This window comes from Hylobates moloch, unplaced genomic scaffold, assembly GCF_009828535.3.
Source record: "Hylobates moloch isolate HMO894 unplaced genomic scaffold, HMol_V3 SCAFFOLD_10, whole genome shotgun sequence".
NCBI classification, from domain to species: domain Eukaryota; kingdom Metazoa; phylum Chordata; class Mammalia; order Primates; family Hylobatidae; genus Hylobates; species Hylobates moloch.
The window spans coordinates 77,650,591-77,670,339 of record NW_026652285.1 but is presented as its reverse complement, the minus strand read 5'-3'; the positions used below and the strand labels follow the sequence as shown (position 1 = coordinate 77,670,339).

The 19,749-nt window shown below is 37.8% G+C and overlaps 1 protein-coding gene across 3 annotated transcripts in view; it reads right to left on the bottom strand.

Moving 5' to 3' along the window:
* FSD1L (fibronectin type III and SPRY domain containing 1 like) overlaps positions 1-19,749 on the bottom strand; it is a 91,476-nt gene that overhangs the window by 12,876 nt on the left and 58,851 nt on the right. The window contains exons 9-13 of one of the 3 annotated variants that reach the window (XM_032164783.1): positions 18,651-18,780; positions 17,958-17,990; positions 5,024-5,124; positions 4,295-4,546; positions 226-314 (exon numbers count right to left, since the gene is read on the bottom strand). In XM_032164783.1, coding sequence (XP_032020674.1) covers positions 226-314; positions 4,295-4,546; positions 5,024-5,124; positions 17,958-17,990; positions 18,651-18,780 — 605 coding nt within the window. The remainder of the gene's footprint in view (positions 1-225; positions 315-4,294; positions 4,547-5,023; positions 5,125-17,957; positions 17,991-18,650; positions 18,781-19,749) is intronic. The other 2 variants (XM_032164784.1, XM_058445659.1) reach the window with 2 other exon arrangements.

The following is a 19,749-nucleotide window of genomic DNA, read 5'->3' as shown; positions in this document are numbered from 1 at the left end:
GATTTGTGTACTTCATGTATTAACATTAACTTCAATAAAATATACCAAAAATATATAAAAACAATCACAGATTTGGGAGAAGGTGAATTGGGAAAAGGGAGAAGAATATGAAGAAAAAATAAAATATTCTCCTTCTCCAAATATACAGTATAGAATATTCTCCTTAAAGTTGCCAAACCAAGTAAAATATAAGTTAGGTATATATAAAACATAAAACATACTAACCATGAAACCAGGTAGTACTGGCTGAGTAAACTTTGTCTTAAAGGAATATAGCAACTGTTTAGAATTTGCATCATAGAATGAAAGTTGACCTAAAAAAGAAGGAAAAAAAAGCCTAATTTATTATACAAAAAAATTGTAACATTTAATTCTAATGCATAATCATGCAAAAAAGTAATAATATATAAGTTGGCATTAATTTTTGTTATAAACTATGAGGACTGGATTAATTATTCTCACTTGAAAATCAGAAGGACAAATGCTTAAGGAAAAGCCCAACCAATTTTCTTCCCCTGGTTTTCAAGACTTCCATAATACCTCTATAATCTAGCACTATTCTACTTACTTAATACAAACTATTTCCTTATTTGATCATTATTTAACAGATGGTTTCATTAACCCAGTGTAAACCAAGACCATTTCTTCCTCATTTTTCCTATAACCAGCCTCTCTGCCCAAATCCTAATCACCATTTAAGGTTTACTCTATTAAACCTTGTCTTCTATCTACCTGATGCCATACTGATACTCTAATCTCTGAAATCACAGTATAACTATCATTGCTTCAATTTTGTTAATTTTTTTAATAGAGGTGGAGTCTTGCTATTTTGTATAAGCTGGGCTTGAACTCCTGAGCTCAAGCAATCCTCCGCCTCAGTCTCCCAAAGTGCTAGATTACAAGCATGAGCCACTATGCCTGACCTGCTTTGTTAATTTTTAAGATCACCTCACAGTATATCTTTCCATAGGATCATGCCCTAAAAAAAGCTGTCTGTCTGACCTCCTAAACTGTCCAACCAAATGGCCTCCTTACAACTGTTATCACTTCTTGAAACTCTTCTCTGATGACCATCCCCTTTGTTTGTATCATAACCCTGGGGATAACTTCACAGTCTCTTCCTTTTCTTCCTGTTCTAAATGTAGCTGCTTTGTCCACGCTCTTTTCTTTATATAATGCTTCCTTAATAAATCAACTGCCACCAAAGAAGAAGATAAAAGAAACTAATATTTATGCACACTATTATGTAGGTTGTTTAATATTTTAAGGTAATGTATGTAAAGTACCCAGTACTTTGATCTCAAAGTTGGTAAACAGCAGAACAGTACATATGATCACAAAGTTAGTAAATAGCAGAACAGTAATGCTTAAATATGTTGTTCTGTACAATCTTCCATAGCAATTCTGTAATGCTGTCTCAAATATTTAACGTCAGCTCTATTTAACTGCTAAATTCTAGCAGTGAATTTCAAAATGCTTGCTAAACATGCCACATGATTATCCTGCTGGCATTTCATTTCCCCCCAAAGCTCTATGTTCCCTATCCTGTTGACACTGTCATCCTCTTGATCACACTGGCTGGAACCTCAAAGTCATCTTCAACTGTCTGTCCTCAGCTGATCTGTATTTAGTTACTAAGTCCTATGAATTCTACTTCTACATTGTCAAATCCATTCTTAATTCTCCACTGTTCAGATGCTTGTTGCCAGTTACTCAACATTTATTAAAGGCTTTCTATGTGAAAAGCACTAGCCAGGCAATAAGGGCTTAATAGCTAACAAGAGACTCAGTCCTGCTCTACACCGCTTGAAGACTGCTTCCCAAAGTCTTATGCTCACTATGCTTTCAATCTCTTCCATCTTTAACCACTGACTCTCTAATATTTCTAAAACTAGATTATCTTATGAGTATAGTGTTCTAAAACATGCAGAACCACCCCTCCCCACTACTAAAGACCAGTCCATTATTATTTTTCAAGGCTCTCAGAATCTGATCCTATTCCACAATACAACTTCCCCATGCCATACATTATGCTCTAGACTAAAAACTGTATCTCACTACTACCTTTGTGGACTCACAGAGTATGGGAAAGGAGAGAGAAGATAAGCAAATGTTGTCTTGGTAGTTGAAAAAGAAAAAAAAATGTGGGCTAATAAATTTGCCATTTATCCTGAGGAAAATGACTTGACTGATTCAAGGTTTGAATAAGTTAAAAAACAAGAAACACAGCAAAGCTAACATGTGAGCACTAAAAATAAATCAAGCCAAAATAACTTTTCCTTTTCTGAGTAAATTAATTGATAGCTCATGGAATTATTTGGGCACAATATTACTAAAATAATAAAATTTTGTATTAGCTTAATTGTCAACTTGGAGAAAAAACATCTAGGGAATTACTTTAGTTCAATATTATGTCATCTTCAAAATTATTATACACTAGATGACTATAGAGAATATGCTTATGAAATAACTAATTCAATGAGCTTTAAAATTTTTTTCAAAATATAAATATCAAGTAAATTTTCAGATGGTTTTAAGAGGAGGGGAAATTTGGGCCAAATCTATTAAGATGAAACTACAAAAGAGTAAATGTAATAGTCTTCATTTGCATTATATATAACATTGAGTTATTTTTAAAAACCATAAACTGGCCGGGCATGGTGGCTCATGCCAGTAATCCCTGCACTTTGGGAGGCCAAGGCAGGTGGATCACTTGAGGTCAGGAGTTTGACACCAGCCTGGCCAGCATGGTGAAACCCCGTCTCTACCAAAAATACAAAAATTAGCCAGGCGTGGTTGCACACGCCTGTAATCCCAGCCACTCAGGAGGCTGAGGCAGGAGAATCACTTGAACATGGGAGGCGGAGGTTGCAGTGAGCTGAGACTGAGCCAATGCACTCTAGCCTGGATAACAGAGTAAGACTCCGTCTCAAAAAAACCCAAAACCATAAACTGCCTAATAAAAGAAGAAAAAGACAATTTGACATAATGCCGTGAAAAATGATCTAATGGATTAGGGTAGCTACAAGCTCAACATTGGTCAGCAGTGCTAAGTCATACTATTGGAAATAGCATAGCCAAATTTCTGTACTTTGCTGGTTAGAGGTCATGTGTTCCACTCTAAGGACCAACCTTTAAGAAAAACACTGACATACTAGACAGCCATAGGAGATTATAAAGACTTAGAAAAATTAAATTTTAACAGGGGCAGCTAATAACAGAATATATGGTCTGGAAAAACAGGGCAAGAAAAGTGATGTTAGTACCTGCAGCTTTTAATAAATAAGGATTATCGTGTGAACATGAATGAGGAAATGTAATTCTGTGTTTATTCAGATGGGAAAATTTAAGAGAAACAGTTTCTGAAGTTATAGGGAGACAATGTGAGTCAACTTAAGAAAAATCTTCTAACCAAGAGCTGTCCAACACTGAAACAGGCTGCTTTCTAAGACAGTAAACTTCACATTAAAAGTTCTTCAGGCACAGGAGTGGCAACTACCTGCAGAGATAGTGTAGTAAGAATCGTATACTGTGTGGCAGATGGAGTAATTTCTTTTCTTTTTTGGATTAGACTACAGTGTGTTAATAATTTTGTAAGTAAAGAAATTCTGATATTGAGGGGAAACCCCTTTGGCCCCTATAAAGATATCACGAGTCATTCTGAAGAATATTTTTAAAGACAGCAACTTGAAAATTAAGAACATTCCATTCATTTCAAGTTTGATGTGGTTTGACACAGTAAATATTTGCTGTATAGCTTATGTTTACTAGCATAGTAGAAAACATTGCTCTGGTATCTTCTTGAATTTTTTTTTAATTTTTGTAGGTACATTGTAGGTGTGTATATTTATGCAGTACATGAGATGTTTTCATATAGGCATGCAATGTGTAATAATCACATCATGTAAAATGGGGTATTCATCCTGGGTTGGGTAATTTCTAAGGTCTACTTCAACTAGAAAATTTTGACTATCACTCTTTAGAGGTAGGTAATAAAACATGGTAAGGAAGGAATTAAAATGGACAGAAGAAATGTTAGTGCTGAAAACTAAAATTAGCAAAATCTTTCAGACTTAGTATATTATAAATTAGTGCTTTTGTAGGGCTCCAGGCAGACATCACATATACCATTCCAGTCAGTTCTAGAACTGAGATTATGATTGTGATCAAAAGGCTACCTGATCAAAATGTCCTTACCACAATACTAATGGAAATCTTGTATAGATGATTATCAGTGAAAGGTACTGAAATGCAAGCAACTATGATGAAATAACCTATGAGAAAATAAACTTACCCCCATCAAAATCACAAAATACACCTATTTTTTCAGGAACAGTAACATCCAAAGCTTTGACTTTATTATTATGCTTTGCTGCAAATGTATTTTGTAGCCAGTTGTTGACATGGATACACCAACTAGTGTTTGTCTTTCCCAATTGGTCAAATTTCCCCAACGTTTTGTATGCTACTCCCACACTGTAGGATTTACAATCTTTCTGGGCCTTGACCTCCCAATAATGTTGTCCACTTTCAATAGCAGTGTCTCCTACAAAAGATCAGAAAGGTAGATTTGACTCTTATCTCTTCCTTATGAGTCACATAGTTTTACCTATCACTCATCCCAAAAAAAGACACAAAAATTTTTATTCAAGTACTTTTCCTATAAGAATAATCATGTTAACACACAGATACTAAATGCTGAGTACCTGCTCTAACTTTACCTTTATGTTTAGTACTATTCTTCTGGATATAGAATGCTTCAGGGGTTTTCTTCCTTACTGTCCCCCCTCCCAGCTTATATATAAAGATGTGGGAACACTATGGAAGCTGAAGTAGAGTTTTAAAAGTATCAATAATAATGAGACAATCTGAAAACTCCCCAAAGTAATTAGGCTTCAATTGGGAGAAACTTCTTGCAAAGATTTATTCAATATACAGGCAGTCACCTTGAGTGGAAAGTCTACCAGTGTGATTGTGATGCCTTTAATCTGAGATAATGAAAAACAATTATGTTTTGTCCTACCCAGCACCGTGTATGATTCTCCAGTAAAACGATCTCTACTGCCTCTTACTGCTGGTGGCCTGGAGCCTACAGATGTTCGTTTTGGGGATGGTGTACCACTTCTATATAAACAAAAGGAAAAAAGAAAAACAAATATTTTATACTGTAAATGTTTCATAAACTAAAACTAGAAATCATGGAAGGAACCTCTGAAAAGATTTCTAATTATGTTATAGAAATAACACCATTCAATTTGATCCAAACTATTATTAAAGAGCGCTGTCAATTATAAACACTGAAATGTAAGAAGCTATCAATACAAAGCAGGCTGAAAACACTAATGGCATGCAGACTGAGCAAGGCTTATACAAAGAATACACGGCTGAAATAAGAAACAATGCTACAATGTGACAAGATTTACTGAAGAAAAAAAAGAACTCAAGAAAGATAGTGAGTTACAGCTTACATTTTTTTTGCAGTTAAATAAAGGCAAAGATAGGTTTCTTCTTATAATCCTGACTAAATAACTCTTTTTATAAGCAGTTAGTATTTTTGCTCTGAATCTTATCTTCTTAAAAATAGAAATGGCGGCCAGGTGTGGTGGCTCACACCTGTAATCCCAGCACTTTGGGAGGTGCCAAGGTAGGTGGATCACCTGAGGTCGGGAGTTCGAGACCAGCCTGACTAACATGGACAAACCCCATCTCTACTAAAAATACAAAATTAGTAGGGTGTGGCGGCACATGCCTGTAATCCCAGCTACTCAGGAGGCTGAGGCAGGAGAATTGCTTGAACCCAGGAGGCAGAGCCAAGATCGCACCATTGCACTCCAGCCTAGGCAACAAGAGCGAAACTCCGTCTAAAAAAAAGGGGGCAGGGGGCTGCACGCGGTGGCTCATGCTTCTAATTCCAGCAATTTGGGAGGCCGAGACAAGTGGATCACGAAGTCTGGAGTTCGAGACCAGCCTGGGCAACATAGTAAAACCCTGCTTCTACTAAAAATACAAAAATTAGCTGGGCGTGGTGGTGGGTGCCTGTAATCCCAGCCACTCGGGAGGCTGAGGTAGGAGAATCGCTTGAACTTGGGAGGCAGAGGTTGTAGTGAGCCGAGATGGCGCCACTGCACTCCAGCCTGGGCAACAGGGCTAGACTCCATCTCAAAAAGAAAAAAAAAAAAAAAGATGGAAATGGCAATAGTCCAAATCCATGCACAGGATAATATCAAGTATTATCAAGCATTTCTCCTACTCAAATAGACAAGATTCACTTTGACTTCCTCTTATATCAAATTATATGATATATGGAAAACTGGAGTATTGGGATGTTTACTAACTTTCAAAAACTCAAAATAGATTAAGTCCCAAAGATGTTTTCAAAATAACATTTTAATTATATTGAATTGCTGCATTTAACAAAAGATTTTTTGGTCAAGATTATCCGAAAATTATTTAGAGATATGGGGATAACTATATTCTCACCACTAATTAGAAATAAAAACACTTTTTTCTAACATAGCACTAGAAATTTTCTTCCTAAGAAAAGATCAACTTAGTAGATTTTAATATAAGCTATCAATACTAGAAAAGAAATCCCTAACAAAGGCAAAGCAAGAATACAGATAAAACTTAGTCATTTCATATGATTCATTTCATATGATTCAGTGACTTCATTCTGCATTATTTAAATGTTGTCTTGCTGTCAGGAATCAGATTTATTAGACAATTTCAAAGAACTCAGGACCACTTCTACTGTCTCCTTTTTAGTGTGTAATATTAAGTAGCAAAAGTGTAAGTCTAGAACTATAACACTCACATGACTTAGTGTAATTCTTCCCAAGGGATTTCAAAGGTCCTTTGTGTAAAGATATTTCTTTAAAAAGACAACTAAAAACTGACTATAAATTCTGTTTGAACAGATAGCATGAATAAAGCTGAATGTGGATAGGTAGATTAAAATTTCTGTGAAACTTGTGCTAAGGTAGGCAGCAGTTTCTTGCTATTGGGTAGCGGGACAGCAAAACAGAACGTGAGGGGGGAAAATTCCAGAATAGTTGTTGAGATCTCCAAAATGAAGGATAGAAACAAATAAAAATTGCTAAACATTTATACTCTTTATTCTGAATAACAAAAAATGTGTTTTCACTTCTTCAAGGTTTGAGATGAATATGCATTCTAAGCTGATACTTATACAATACTTGTAAGAGTCATTAACTAGTAAGAAAGTAAAACTGCAAACATTGTCAATTGATAACTCAGGAAAAAAGAACTGCATCATAATTTTCTTTCTGATTCATTTTATACAAGCTGATAGAGAATGTTAAAAGCCCGATTACAAAAGGTCTATGTTTTCAAAAGCTTTATCGTAAGCTCAGGAGAAAAGATAACATTATATTTGCCTCAAAGTTTAAACAACTAGTACATGTAGCTCTATTTTCCTGATCTTGCGAGGGGCAAAGACTCTTGAAATCAATGGTTTTTAAACCATGTGCTGAACTCAAGGGAATCCACAGATACCACAGAGGTACTGTGGGAAGAAGCCAGCTTTAGGGCTTCCTCCCTCCTTTAACCAGCTATACTTTTCTCTTTTTGGATTAGGCTTCTGGAAATATTTCATGAAAGAAACCACGCTGTTGCTTTTTTCAAAAAAGGTGTGAAAAAACAATGTTTTAGATGCAACATTAAAAGAAGACATGAAAAGGAAGAGGGCGAAAGTAAAATTGTTTCAACACGGTATATAAATTATAACAAAAACGCTTTTAGGTCTCCAGAACACCTATGTAATAAAAGAACTTCGTGTGGTTGACAGTTATTCTCCAAAAGTTCAAATGAAAGTACATTCTCCCTTAGAAAAAATGAGTGCAGAGGTCACCAAAGATTACCCAGTTCATCAAGTCACCAATTCATAAATTGACTGCATATTAATCTTCCTCCATCCAAGTTATTCAACTGCAAATATTGGTAACTATACAAAAATGAACACAGTTTTAATTAATCATGTCAGTATTTGTGAAAAATTACTTTTGTAACTAGAGAAGGAAGATGGGATACAATAACCTGAGAACACTAGCTCTTCATTATATCTAATTTCACTTTAAACCCCAGTGCTTTTTAGTATTGCCAGTACTATCTTACCATTAACAGTCATGACTATGGTTGCTATTCAGCTGAGAACAGAGCAAAGAAAGTCAACAAGATTTTGTTTTGGGTAACTAGGTAAGAATCAAATGAAAGAAGATGAGAGGTTAAAGTAAATGTGTAATCAGGAGTGAGAAGGAATTAAATGAACCAAACCAGTGGTTCTCAAACCCAGCTGCACATCAGAATCACTTGGGGAACTTTTAAAAATGCAAATTACCAGACTACTAAATCAGATAGTGGAGGGTAGGCTTGAGAAACACAGGTCTGGTGTTTAAATTAAGAATTTCAGGATTTTGCTGTTCATCTGGACTAGGAGCCACTGAGGTAAAACAAAGCAAAACTCCTCTATCAAGGAGCAGGGATTAAAAGGGTGATGAAAAGACAGGTTTTACACAATCTATCATACGGCACGCTTAGCGCTTGTTTGCTACGGCAAGTGAGGAACTTGGCTATGGAGTAGCTCAGGGAAGGGAACTAACTGTTGCTAGGAACCACATCTCATCTCTGTAACCTCAGTACAGAGTAGGTGTACAATATCTGACTAGAATGAGCTCAGCTGAGTAAATAGAGTATGTGCTATTATCAATTAAGGACCACCTGTATCTTCCTGAGCCAAAGTACTAACTTGAAAACACAAAAGCCTTTGGCATTTTGTAATAAATCAATCATTGTCCATTGAAAAGGCACAACAGAATCAGAAACAATCAGGAAATTTTTTCAAAATACACTGATAGTTTGCCTCCCCAACTGGTGGGTGAGAGTGTCTGCTGAGAGGAAACATGCATTCTGAAAAATATTTCCCAAGTAACTCAGGGCAACAAATAGAAAGTGAACGTCATACAAATAAAGAGAAAAATTTCACTTAGCACTGCTTCAAAATGTATTAAGAGCTCTTTTGATAACAGAAAAACAATTTTTAAAAATTTAGAACTTACCAGTAGTAAAGAAATAAAGGGAAGCATGGAGAAAAGAAAAACAGACATAACTATTGACATTGGCAGTTTAATTTCAGAGAAAAGTTAAATAAGGAAAACTCTTCCATTGCAGCATTCCAGACTTCCAATCCTAAGTCACTTTTGCAAGAAACAACTTATAATAAGTTTTATGTCAAGCATGGTCTCCTCCCATCCCCTCCCTCACCCCACTTCTCTAAAGGACAACCTGGCCACTTAACTATCTGAATTTAAGTAAGGCTCTTCAGCTACCTCTAGTCTGGATTGTTTCACCAGCTTCCCAAATAATTTCTTTACTGTCCAATTCACCTTTTTCATTATTACAAGATAAAGCTAACTGATTCCTCTATTTAAAAATCTTCATTTACTTCTATACTACTTAACAAATGACTTGGCATGACATTCTGGTTCTTGATTTAGTCCTAATCTGCCTTTCTAGCCTTCTCACCCCTAGAGAGCACTATATAGCTAAATATACCAGCCAAAATGTTGTTTAAACTCACACCATCTGCTTCAGTGCCTTTGCTATGGCTGTTCCGCCTTTCACTGCAAGTCTACCAACCATACATTTTCCCACTTGCTAAAGAACCGGCCTAAATATCACTTCTTTAATGAAAGTTCCCCAAATTCTACCAGGCTAACTAACCTATCTGAGGACTCGAGCTCCAGGCCCAAATCCTGTGTGTGATTTTTTTTCTCTCTCTCTCTTTTTTTTTAATATTATTATACTTAAAGTTCTGGGGTACATGTGCAGAACGTGCAGTTTTGTTACATAGGTATACATGTGCCATGGTGGTTTGCTGCACTCATCAACCAGTCACCTACCTTAGGTATTTCTCCTAATGCTATTCCACCTCTAGGCCCCCACCCCCTGACAGGCCCCAGTGTGTGATGTTCCCCTCCCTGTGTCCATGTGTTCTCATTGTTCAACTCCCACTTATGAGTGAGAACACGCAGTGTTTGGTTTTCTGTTCTTGTGATAGTTTCTGAGAATGATGGCTTCCAGCTACATCCGTGTCCCTGCAAAGGACATGAACTCATCCTTTTTTATGGCTGTGTAATATTCCATGGTGTGTATGTGCCACATTTTCTTTATTCAGTATATCACTGATGGACATTTGAATTAGTTCCAAGTCTTTCTATTGTGAATAGTGCCCCGATAAACGTATGTGTGGATGTGACTTTATAGTAGAATGATTTATAAATCCTTTGGGTATATACCCAGTAATGGGAATGCTGGGTCAAATGGTATTTCTAGTTCTAGATCCTTGAGGAATCACCACACTGTCTTCAACAATGGTTGAACTAATTAATTTACACTCCCACCAAGAGTGTAGAACAGTTCCTATTTCTCCACATCCTCTCCAGCATCTGTTGTTTCCTGACTTTTTAATGATCGCCATTCTAACTGGCGTGAGATGGTATCTCATTGTGGTTTTGATTTGCATTTCTCTAATGACCAGTGATGATGAGCTTTTTTTCATGTTTGTTAGCATATGTTTGTTAAGTGTCTATTCATATCCTTCCCCTCTTTTCGATGGGGTTGTTTTTTTCTTGTAAATATGGTTAAATTCTTTGTAGATTCTGGATATTAGCCCTTTGTCAGATGGATAGATTGCAAAAATTTTCTCCCATTCCACAGGTTGCCTGTTCACTCTGATGATAGTTTCTTTTGCTGTGCAGAAGCTCTTTAGTTTGATTAGATCCCATTTGTCAATTTTGGCTTTTGTTGCCATTGCTTTTGGTATTTTAGACATGAAGTATTTGCCCGTGCCTATGTCCTGAATGGTATTGCCTAGGATTTCTTCTAGGATTTTTATGGTTTTAGGTCTTATGTTTAAGTCTTTAATCCATCTTGAGTTGATTTTTGTATAAGGTGTAAGGAAGGGATCCAGTTTCAGTTTTCTGCATAGCTAGCCAGTTTTCCCAACACCATTTATTAAATAGGGAATCTTTTCCCCATTGCTTGTTTGTGTAAGATTTGTCAAAGATGAGATGGTTGTAGATGTGTGGTTTTATTTCTTAGGTCTTTGTTCTGTTCCATTGGTCTATGTATCTGTTTTCGTACCAGTACCATGCTGTTTTGGTTACTGTAGCCTTGTAGTATAGTTTGAAGTCAGGTAGCATGATGCCTCTAGCTTTGTTCTTTTTGCTTAGGATTGTCTTTGCTATGCGGGTGGTTCCATATGAAGTTTAAAGTAGCTTTTTCCAATTCTGTGAAGAAAGTCAATGGTAGCTTGATGGGAATAGCACTGAATCTATAAATTACTTTGAGCAGTATGGCCGTTTTCATGATATTGATTCTTCCTATCCATGAGCATGGAATGTTTTCCCATTTGTTTGTGTCCTCCCTTATTTCCTTGAGCAGTGGTCTGCAGTTCACCTTGAAGACGTCCTTCACATCCCTTGTAAGTTGTACTCCTATGTACTTTATTCTCTTTGTAGCAATTGTGAATGAGAGTTCACTCATGATTTGGCTCTCTGTCTGTTATTGGGGTATAGGAATGTTTGTGATTTTTGCACATTGATTTTGTATCCTGAGACTTTGCTGAAGTTGCTTATAAACTTAAGGAGATTTTGGGCTGAAAAGATGGGGTTTTCTAAATATACAATCATGTCATCTGCAAACAGAGACAATTTGACTTCCTCTCTTCCTATGTGAATACCCTTTATTTCTTTCTCTTGCCTGATTGCCCTGGTCAGAACTTTCAATACTATGTTGAGTAGGAGTGGTGAGAGAGGGCATCCTTGTTTTGTGCCAGTTTTCAAAGGGAATGCTTCCAGTTTTTGCCCATTCAGTATGATACTGGCTGTGGGTTTGTCATAAACAGCTCTTATTATTTTGAGATACGTTCCATTGATACCTAGTTTATTGAGAGTTTTTAGCATGAAGGTTGTTGAATTTTGTCAAAGGCCTTTTCTGTATCTATTGAGATAATCACGCGGTTTTTGTCATTAGATCTGTTTATGTGATGGATTATATTTATTGATTTCTATATGTTAAACCAGCCTTGCATCCTAGGGATGAAGCCGACTTGATCGTGGTGGATAAGCTTTTTGATGTGCTGCTGGGTTCGGTTTGCCAGTATTTTATTGAGGATTTTCGCATCGATGTTCATCAGGGATACTGGCCTGAAATTCTCTTTTTTTGTTGTGTCTCTGCCAGATTTTGGTATCAGGATGATGCTGGCCTCATAAAATGAGTTAGGGAGGAGGCTGTCTTTTTTTATTGTTTGGAATAGTTTCAGAAGGAATGATACCAGCTCCTCTTTGTACCTCTGGTAGAATTTGGCTGTGAATCCATCTGGTCCTGGACTTTTTTTGGTTGCTAGGCTATTAATTACCGCCTCAATTTCAGAATTTGTTATTGGTCTATTCAGGGATTCGACTTCTTCCTGGTTTAGACTCCCTATGTCTAGGGTGTATGTGTCCAGGAATTTATCCATTCTAGATTTTCTAGTTTATTTGTGTAGAGGTGTTTATAATATTCTCTGATGGTAGTTTGTATTTCTGTGGGATCAACGGTGATATCCCCTATATCATTTTTCATTGCATCTATTTGATTCTTCTCTTTTCTTCTTTATTAGTCTGGCTAGTGGTCTATTTTGTTGATCTTTTCAAAACACCAGCGCCTGGATCCACTGATTTTTTGAAGGGTTTTTAGTGTCTCTATCTCCTTCAGTTCTGCTCTGATCTTAGTTATTTCTTGTCTTCTGCTAGCTTTTGAATTTGTTTGCTCTTGCTTCTCTAGTTCTTTTAATTTTCATGTTAGCATGTCAATTTTAGATATTTCCTACTTTCTCTTGTGGGCATTTAGTGCTATAAATTTCCCTCTACACACTGCTTTAAATGTGTCCCAGAGATTCTGGTACATTGTGTCTTTGTTCTCAATGGTTTCAAAGAACATCTTTATTTCTGCCTTCATTTCGTTATTTACCCAGTAGTCATTCCAGAGCAGGTTGTTCAGTTTCTATGTAGTTGTGTGGTTTTAAGTGAGTTTCTTAATCTTGAGTTCTAATTTGATTGCACTGTGGTCTGAGAGACTGACTGTTATGATTTCCATTCTTTTACATTTGCTGAGCAGTGTTTTACTTCCAATTATGTGGTCAATTTTAGAATAAGTGTGATGAGGTGCTGAGAAGAATGTATATTCTGTTGATTTCGGGTGGAGAGTCCTATAGACGTCTATTAGGTCCACTTGGTCCAGAGCTGAGTTCAAGTCCTGAATACACCTTGTTAATTTTCTGTCTCATTGATCTGTCTAATATTGATAGTGGGATGTTAAAGTCTCCCATTATTATTGTGTGGGAGTCTAATTCTCTTTGTAGGTCTCTAAGAACTTGCTTTATGAATCTGGGTGCTCCTGTGTTGGGTGCATATATATTTATGATAGCTAGCTCTTCTTGATGCATTGATCCCTTTACCATTATGTAATGCCCTTCTTTGTCTCTTTTGATCTTTGTTGGTTTAAAGTCTGTTTTATCAGAGATTAGGGTTGCAACTCCTGCTTTTTTCTGCTTTCCATTTGCTTCATAAATATTCCTCCATCCCTTTATTTTGAGCCTATGTTTGTCTTCGCATGTGAGATGGGTCTCCTGAATACAGCACACTGATAGGTCTTGACTCTTTATCCAGTTTGCCAGTCTGTGTCTTTTAATTGGGGCACTTAGCCCGTTTACATTTAAGGTTAATATTGTTGTGTGTGAACTTGATCCTGTCATTATAATGCTAGCTCGTTATTTTGCCCGTTAGTTGATGCAGTTTCTTCGTAGTGTTGATAGTCTTTACAATTTGGTATGTTTCTGCAGTGGCTGGTACCGATGGTTCTTTCCATGTTTTGTGCTTCCTTCATGAGCTCTTGTAAGGCAGGCCTGGTGCTGACAAAATCTCTCAGCATTTGCTTGTCTGTAAAGGATTTTATTTTTCCTTCGCTTATGAAGCCTAGTTTGGCTGGATATGAAATTCTGGGTTGAAAATTCTTTTCTTTAAGAGTGTTGAATATTGGCCCCCACTCTTCTGGCTTGTAGGGTTTCTGCAGAGAGATCTGCTGTTAGTCTGATGGGATTCCCTTTGTGAGTAATCCAGCCTTTCTCTCTGGCTGCCCTTCATTTCAACCTTGGTGAATCTGACAATTAGGTTTCTTGGGGTGGCTCTTCTTGAGGAGTATGTTTGTGGCGTTCTCTGTATTTCTTGAATTTGAATGTTGGCCTGTCTTGCTAGGTTGGGGAAGTTCTCCTGGATAATACCCCGAAGAGTGTTTCCAACTTGGTTCCATTCTCCCCATCACTTTCAGGTGCACCAATCAAATGTAGATTTGGTCTTTTCACATAGTCCCATATTTCTTGGAGGCTTTGTTCGTTCCTTTTTATTCTTTTTTCTCTAATCTTGTCTTCTTGCTTTATTTCATTAAGTTGATCTTCAATCTCTGATATCCTTTCTTCCACTTGATTGATTCAGCTATTGATACTTGCGTATGCTTTACGAAGTTCTCATGCTGTAATTTTCAGCTCCATCACATCATTTATGTTCTTCTCTAAACTGGTTATTCTAGTTAGCCATTCATCTAACCTTTTTTCAAGGTTCTTAGCTTCCTTGCATTGGGTTAGAACGTGCTCCTTTAGTTCGGAGGAGTTTGTTATTACCCACCTTCTGAAGCCTACTTCTGTCAACTCATCAAACGCATTCTCTGTCCAGGTTTGTTCCCTTGCTGGCGAGGAGTTGTGATCCTTTGGAGGAGAAGAGGCATTCTGGCTTTTGGAATTTTCATCCTTTTTGCGCTGGTTTCTCCCCATCTTCCTGGATTTATCTACCTTTGGTCTTTGATGTTGGTGACCTTTGGATGGGGTCTTTGAGTGGATGTGCTATTCTTTTCCATTTGTTAGTTTTCCTTCTAACAGTCAGGCCCCTCTGCTGCAGGTCTGCTGGAGTTTGCTGGAGGTCCACTCCAGACCCTGTTTGCCTGGGTATCACCAGCGGAGGCTGTAGAACAGCAAAGACTGCTGCCTGTTCTTTCCTCTGGAAGATTCATCCCACAGGGGCACCTGCCAGATGCTAGCCAGAGCTCTCCTGTATGAGGTGTCTATCAGCCCCTACTGGGAGGTGTCTCCCAGTCAGGATTCACAGGGGTCAAGGACCCACTTAAGGAGGCAGTCTGACCCTTAGCAGAGCTTGAATGCTGTGCTTGGAGGTCTGCTGCTTTCTTCAGAGTCGTCAGGCAGGAATGTTTAAGTCTGCTGAAGCTGCACCCACAGCTGCCCCTTCCCCCAAGGGCTCTGTCCCAGGGAGATGGCGGTTTTATCTATAAGTCCCTGACTGAGGCTGCTGCCTTTTTTTCAGAGATACCCTGCTCAGAGAGGAGAAATCTGGCAGTCTGGCCACAGTGGCCTTGCTGAGCTGCAGTGGGCTCCACCCAGTTCGAACTTCCCAGCAGCTTTGTTTACACTGTGAGGGGAAAACCGCCTACTCGAGCCTCAGCAATGGTGGACGCCCCTCCCCCTACCAAGCTAGAGCATCCCAGGTCGATCTCAGACTGCTGCTGTGCTGGCAGCAAGAACTTCATGCCAGTGGATTTTAGTTTGCTGGGTTTTGTGGGGGTGGGACCCGCCGAGCCAGACCACTTGGCTCCCTGGTTTCAGCATCCCTTTCCAGGGGTGTGAATGGTTCTGTCTCACTGGCGTTCCAGGTGCCACTGGGGTATGGGAAAAAAAAAAGCTTCTGCAGCTAGTTTGGTGTCTGCCTAAATGGCCACCCAGTTTTGTGCCTGAAACCCAGGGCCTTGGTGGGGTAGGCACCGGAGGGGATCTCGTCTGCAGGTTGCAAAGACTGTGGGAAAAGTGCAGTATCTGAACCGGAGTGCACCGTTCCTCAGGCTCTGTCCCTCACGGCTTCCCCTGGGTAGGGGAGAAAATTCCCCGACCCCTTGCACTTCCCGGGTGAGGCAACACTCTACCCTGCTTCAGCTCACCCTCCATGGGCTGCACCCACTGTCCAACCAGTCCCAATGAGATGAACCAGGTACCTCAGTTGGAAATGCAGAAATCACCTGCCTTCTGCATCTATCTTGCTGGGAGCTGCAGACTAGAGCTGTTCCTATTCAGCCATCTTAAAGATCAAATCCGGCACATCTTTCTTCCTAAGAATGCCTGGCGCGTTTTCTTAATTTGGCAAACTACGGTCAGCTCCACATTAGCCATAAGCTTCTAGCCAGCAGTCCTTGGGAAATTCTCCCGGAAAGAAGCCAGCTGTGCCATCTAGTGACGCGCATGCGCCCTGTGTGTGATCTTTCAGGCCCAAGCATAGGCGGACGTTGATGAGGCAGGGTGGGGACACAGGGTAGGGTGAGCCGCCCTCCTCACACCAGACTTGGTGCACAGCTGGTACACTGTAGTTTCGAGAGAGAGAGTTGCAATTGCACTCTTCTCCCCACCGTGATCATACACCGTATCTGCAATCCTACCCTAGGTACCTCTATTCAGAGGTCCCCTTACTGGAGGGAGGCCCTAGGCTGAGTTGCTTTTCAGGTGTCTCTGCGTAAAACTGCTTTAGGGCAGTGGTCAGGGGAGGAATGATGGTCTGAAAACACTTTTCTCCACTCTGTTTTAATATCTTTCCCATTTTAACCCCTCACTCCCCACCTTCTTGACTCTCAGGTCCATAAACTGGCAGGAGCCTTTCGTTTGGGGCTTGCTGGCAGTGAGAAGATCCACTACTTATGATCTTGTTGATTTACATGACCTTCACCCAGTGCCATTCTGTTAGGAAAAATTGAACACTGGGGTAGTGAATACTCTTTCCTTTGTGGCCTCTTGCTTATACTGTCACAGCAAATCAACAAAGGCTTGATTATTACTTTTAGTTTGGCTATCCTACCTAACCACCTCAACATCTGGCAGCTCTGGGCGTCTTTCTTCCTCTGAATATCTTTATTCACACTTACCAATGTACATATGTCTACCTTACATTATTGCTACTTGTACATACATCTCATCTACATAAGTTAGGGCAAATTTCTTGAAAGCAGAGACAGTATTTATCCCTATAAATCCTATAACATCCAGCAGACATCCTACAGTGAACAAATATTTATGGAAAGAATATATAAATGCGTGTAACATTTGACAAGTAGCCTATACATAAAATATTCTTAAAAAGTAGGAAGGGAGAAATAATATAACCTTAAATCATAAATATGTAGTCTATTCATAGACTATTAAATTCAGCATTTTCCAATTTATAATACACTATAAAATCACTTTTACCAATAACAAGTACATAAACTGAAAATAAGAGGAAGATAATTTTGAAAAGAGAACACATTCTGGTTTCCAGTAAAGATATGTAGTATCTTCAAATAAGCACATTATTACTCATGCAAATTGAAACAATTCATCTTTCTGGAACTGTCTTGATAATTTTAGCAATGACCTTTATTTTTTATCCTTGTTGCTCCTGAAACTGCCTAATTATTATAAAATAAGAGAACTCTTCAAACCTGCTGTGTGTCAAATACAAATAAAAGCGAAGCTATAATGTTAGACTAACGAATATTATTCAGTACAACAAGAAAGGTGCCAGGTATGAGTAAAAGCAGAAAAATAAATCAGATAAGGGAAAAAAATTCAAGAAAGACTTTAAAGCAGAGCTTATTTTGTTACCATATACAATAGAATCCAAATAATATGCAGCACACTACAATGTAAATTCAAAACATAAGCTACCAATACAGTCTACACAGAGCAGTATTTTAGCTTATGAAGGCTGCCGCAATGGCTTCTGCTTATTGGTTAAAAGAAAAAATTAAAGTTTTTTTAATCAGCCAAGCTAGATTATACTAAGTCCTAGAACTAGACAGACATAGATCGTCACCTTGTATGTTTCTTCAGTGAAGTAACATGGACACTGTCAGATAAAAACAGGCAACTGTTAAGAAACTGTTTTACAACTTAAATTTAACAGCTTATAATGAAATCAGATTAAAGGCCTGCTGAGGAATTTTTGGGGGTTCATTATTGTAACTCACAATGGCATTTATCTTCAGTTTGAGCAAAAATTTCTTCTATTAAAAAAGAAAGAGGCTCCCATGCTTTGACTTTATTTAAATAAGTTAGTTATGACAATAACAAAAGGTGCTGGAACCTGCCTCTTATGTTCATTGTGTTGCTGATCAGAGGCAAGACCCTAGGGTTGTACCTATTAAATGCTGTCATTTAGTGCAGACCAGACCTGCAGGTAAGATAGGTGATCTATAAGTCTAAAATTCAGGAATTATACTAGAAACTTCTTCTAAGCAATTCAAGTTGCTGTATATAACTTTAAAGAAATGGAATACTGAAATGAAAATGTGTAAGAGGATTAGGGATGAAACTAAAAAAAAGTAATAAAAAATGTCAATGACATATTAAACTACTGACAAATAGTATTATATTCTTCACTTTGGTGCTACTAACATACTGTAATTCTCATAGGTATATTGACTAAGAATTTCAATGTAAGTTATTGTTAAATAAGAACCAGTGTACAAGCATTTGTCCATATGGCAGATTTAATGGCCTAGCTTACCTGCCCTTGTTCTCTTTTCCTTTAATTTTACTTTCTTGACCTTTTCCTCCAGTAGGATCCCACTCTACACATGTATCTTCAACTTTCAGGTTTAAATGGGATGAAGAGTTATCCAAATTGAAGTTAAGTGCTATTCAAAATAATATTTAAATATATTTTTAAAATATAGCATATCTCTACTTTCTGAAACACAGCTATCACCACATTATTTTCCTACTCAATCAATTCAATACTGAATACAGAAAATAAAGTTCAAATTCATAATCCTAGCACTTAAAGTTCTCAACAATCAGGCTATAATTTATAATTCTTATCGGATTTCCCATTATTCTTCTCTATATATCCTATACTCCAACCAAATACAACGTACTTGCATGGTCACTGACATTTCTCCTGTTCATTCTACTAAAAGCTCAATGAGTACACAGTAACCTAAATTTCCTGTTATTAGGATATCGGTTGACTATTATGACTAAATAGGAAGGGGAACTGGAAGAATTAAGGAGAAGGATAAAGTTACATAGTGTAAAAAATTATAGAACCTGGCATACACATTTTCTCTGATACTCTAATATTTAATAATTTCATACCTAAACTGTAAGTTTCAAAGTAAGGCAAACATGGAGAAACTGAGGCCATGATGGCAGAACAAGGAAACTGGCCCAGCTGATAGATAATTTACATGACAAAGAGCACAGAGGGAAAAGGGACCACATAAATGAAAACAAACAAAAAAAAAACCTAAAACCATGCTTTCCAGATTATTTGATATTTTGAGGAATTAACTATACTTTTCACAAGACTTACTCAGAACTGCTTTAGGAATTTAGGAAATCAGTGAAGCAAGGTATAAGCTTCCTTCCTTGGAAATTGAGGGTAAATCATTAGAATGTATTGATTCATGGCTAATTATACCATTCCTTTTATCTTAAAATATAACTCTCAGAATCTCTATCTTGCAAGGTATCAGCTATTACAGTTACTAACTAATCTGCCTGTTAGTTCTATTTCCTTCCAAAGGTTCAAACTTCTAGTATATATTAAGAAATACAGTATCCCTTTACAAAACCCTATTTCACTTATGGATATTACTTAATTT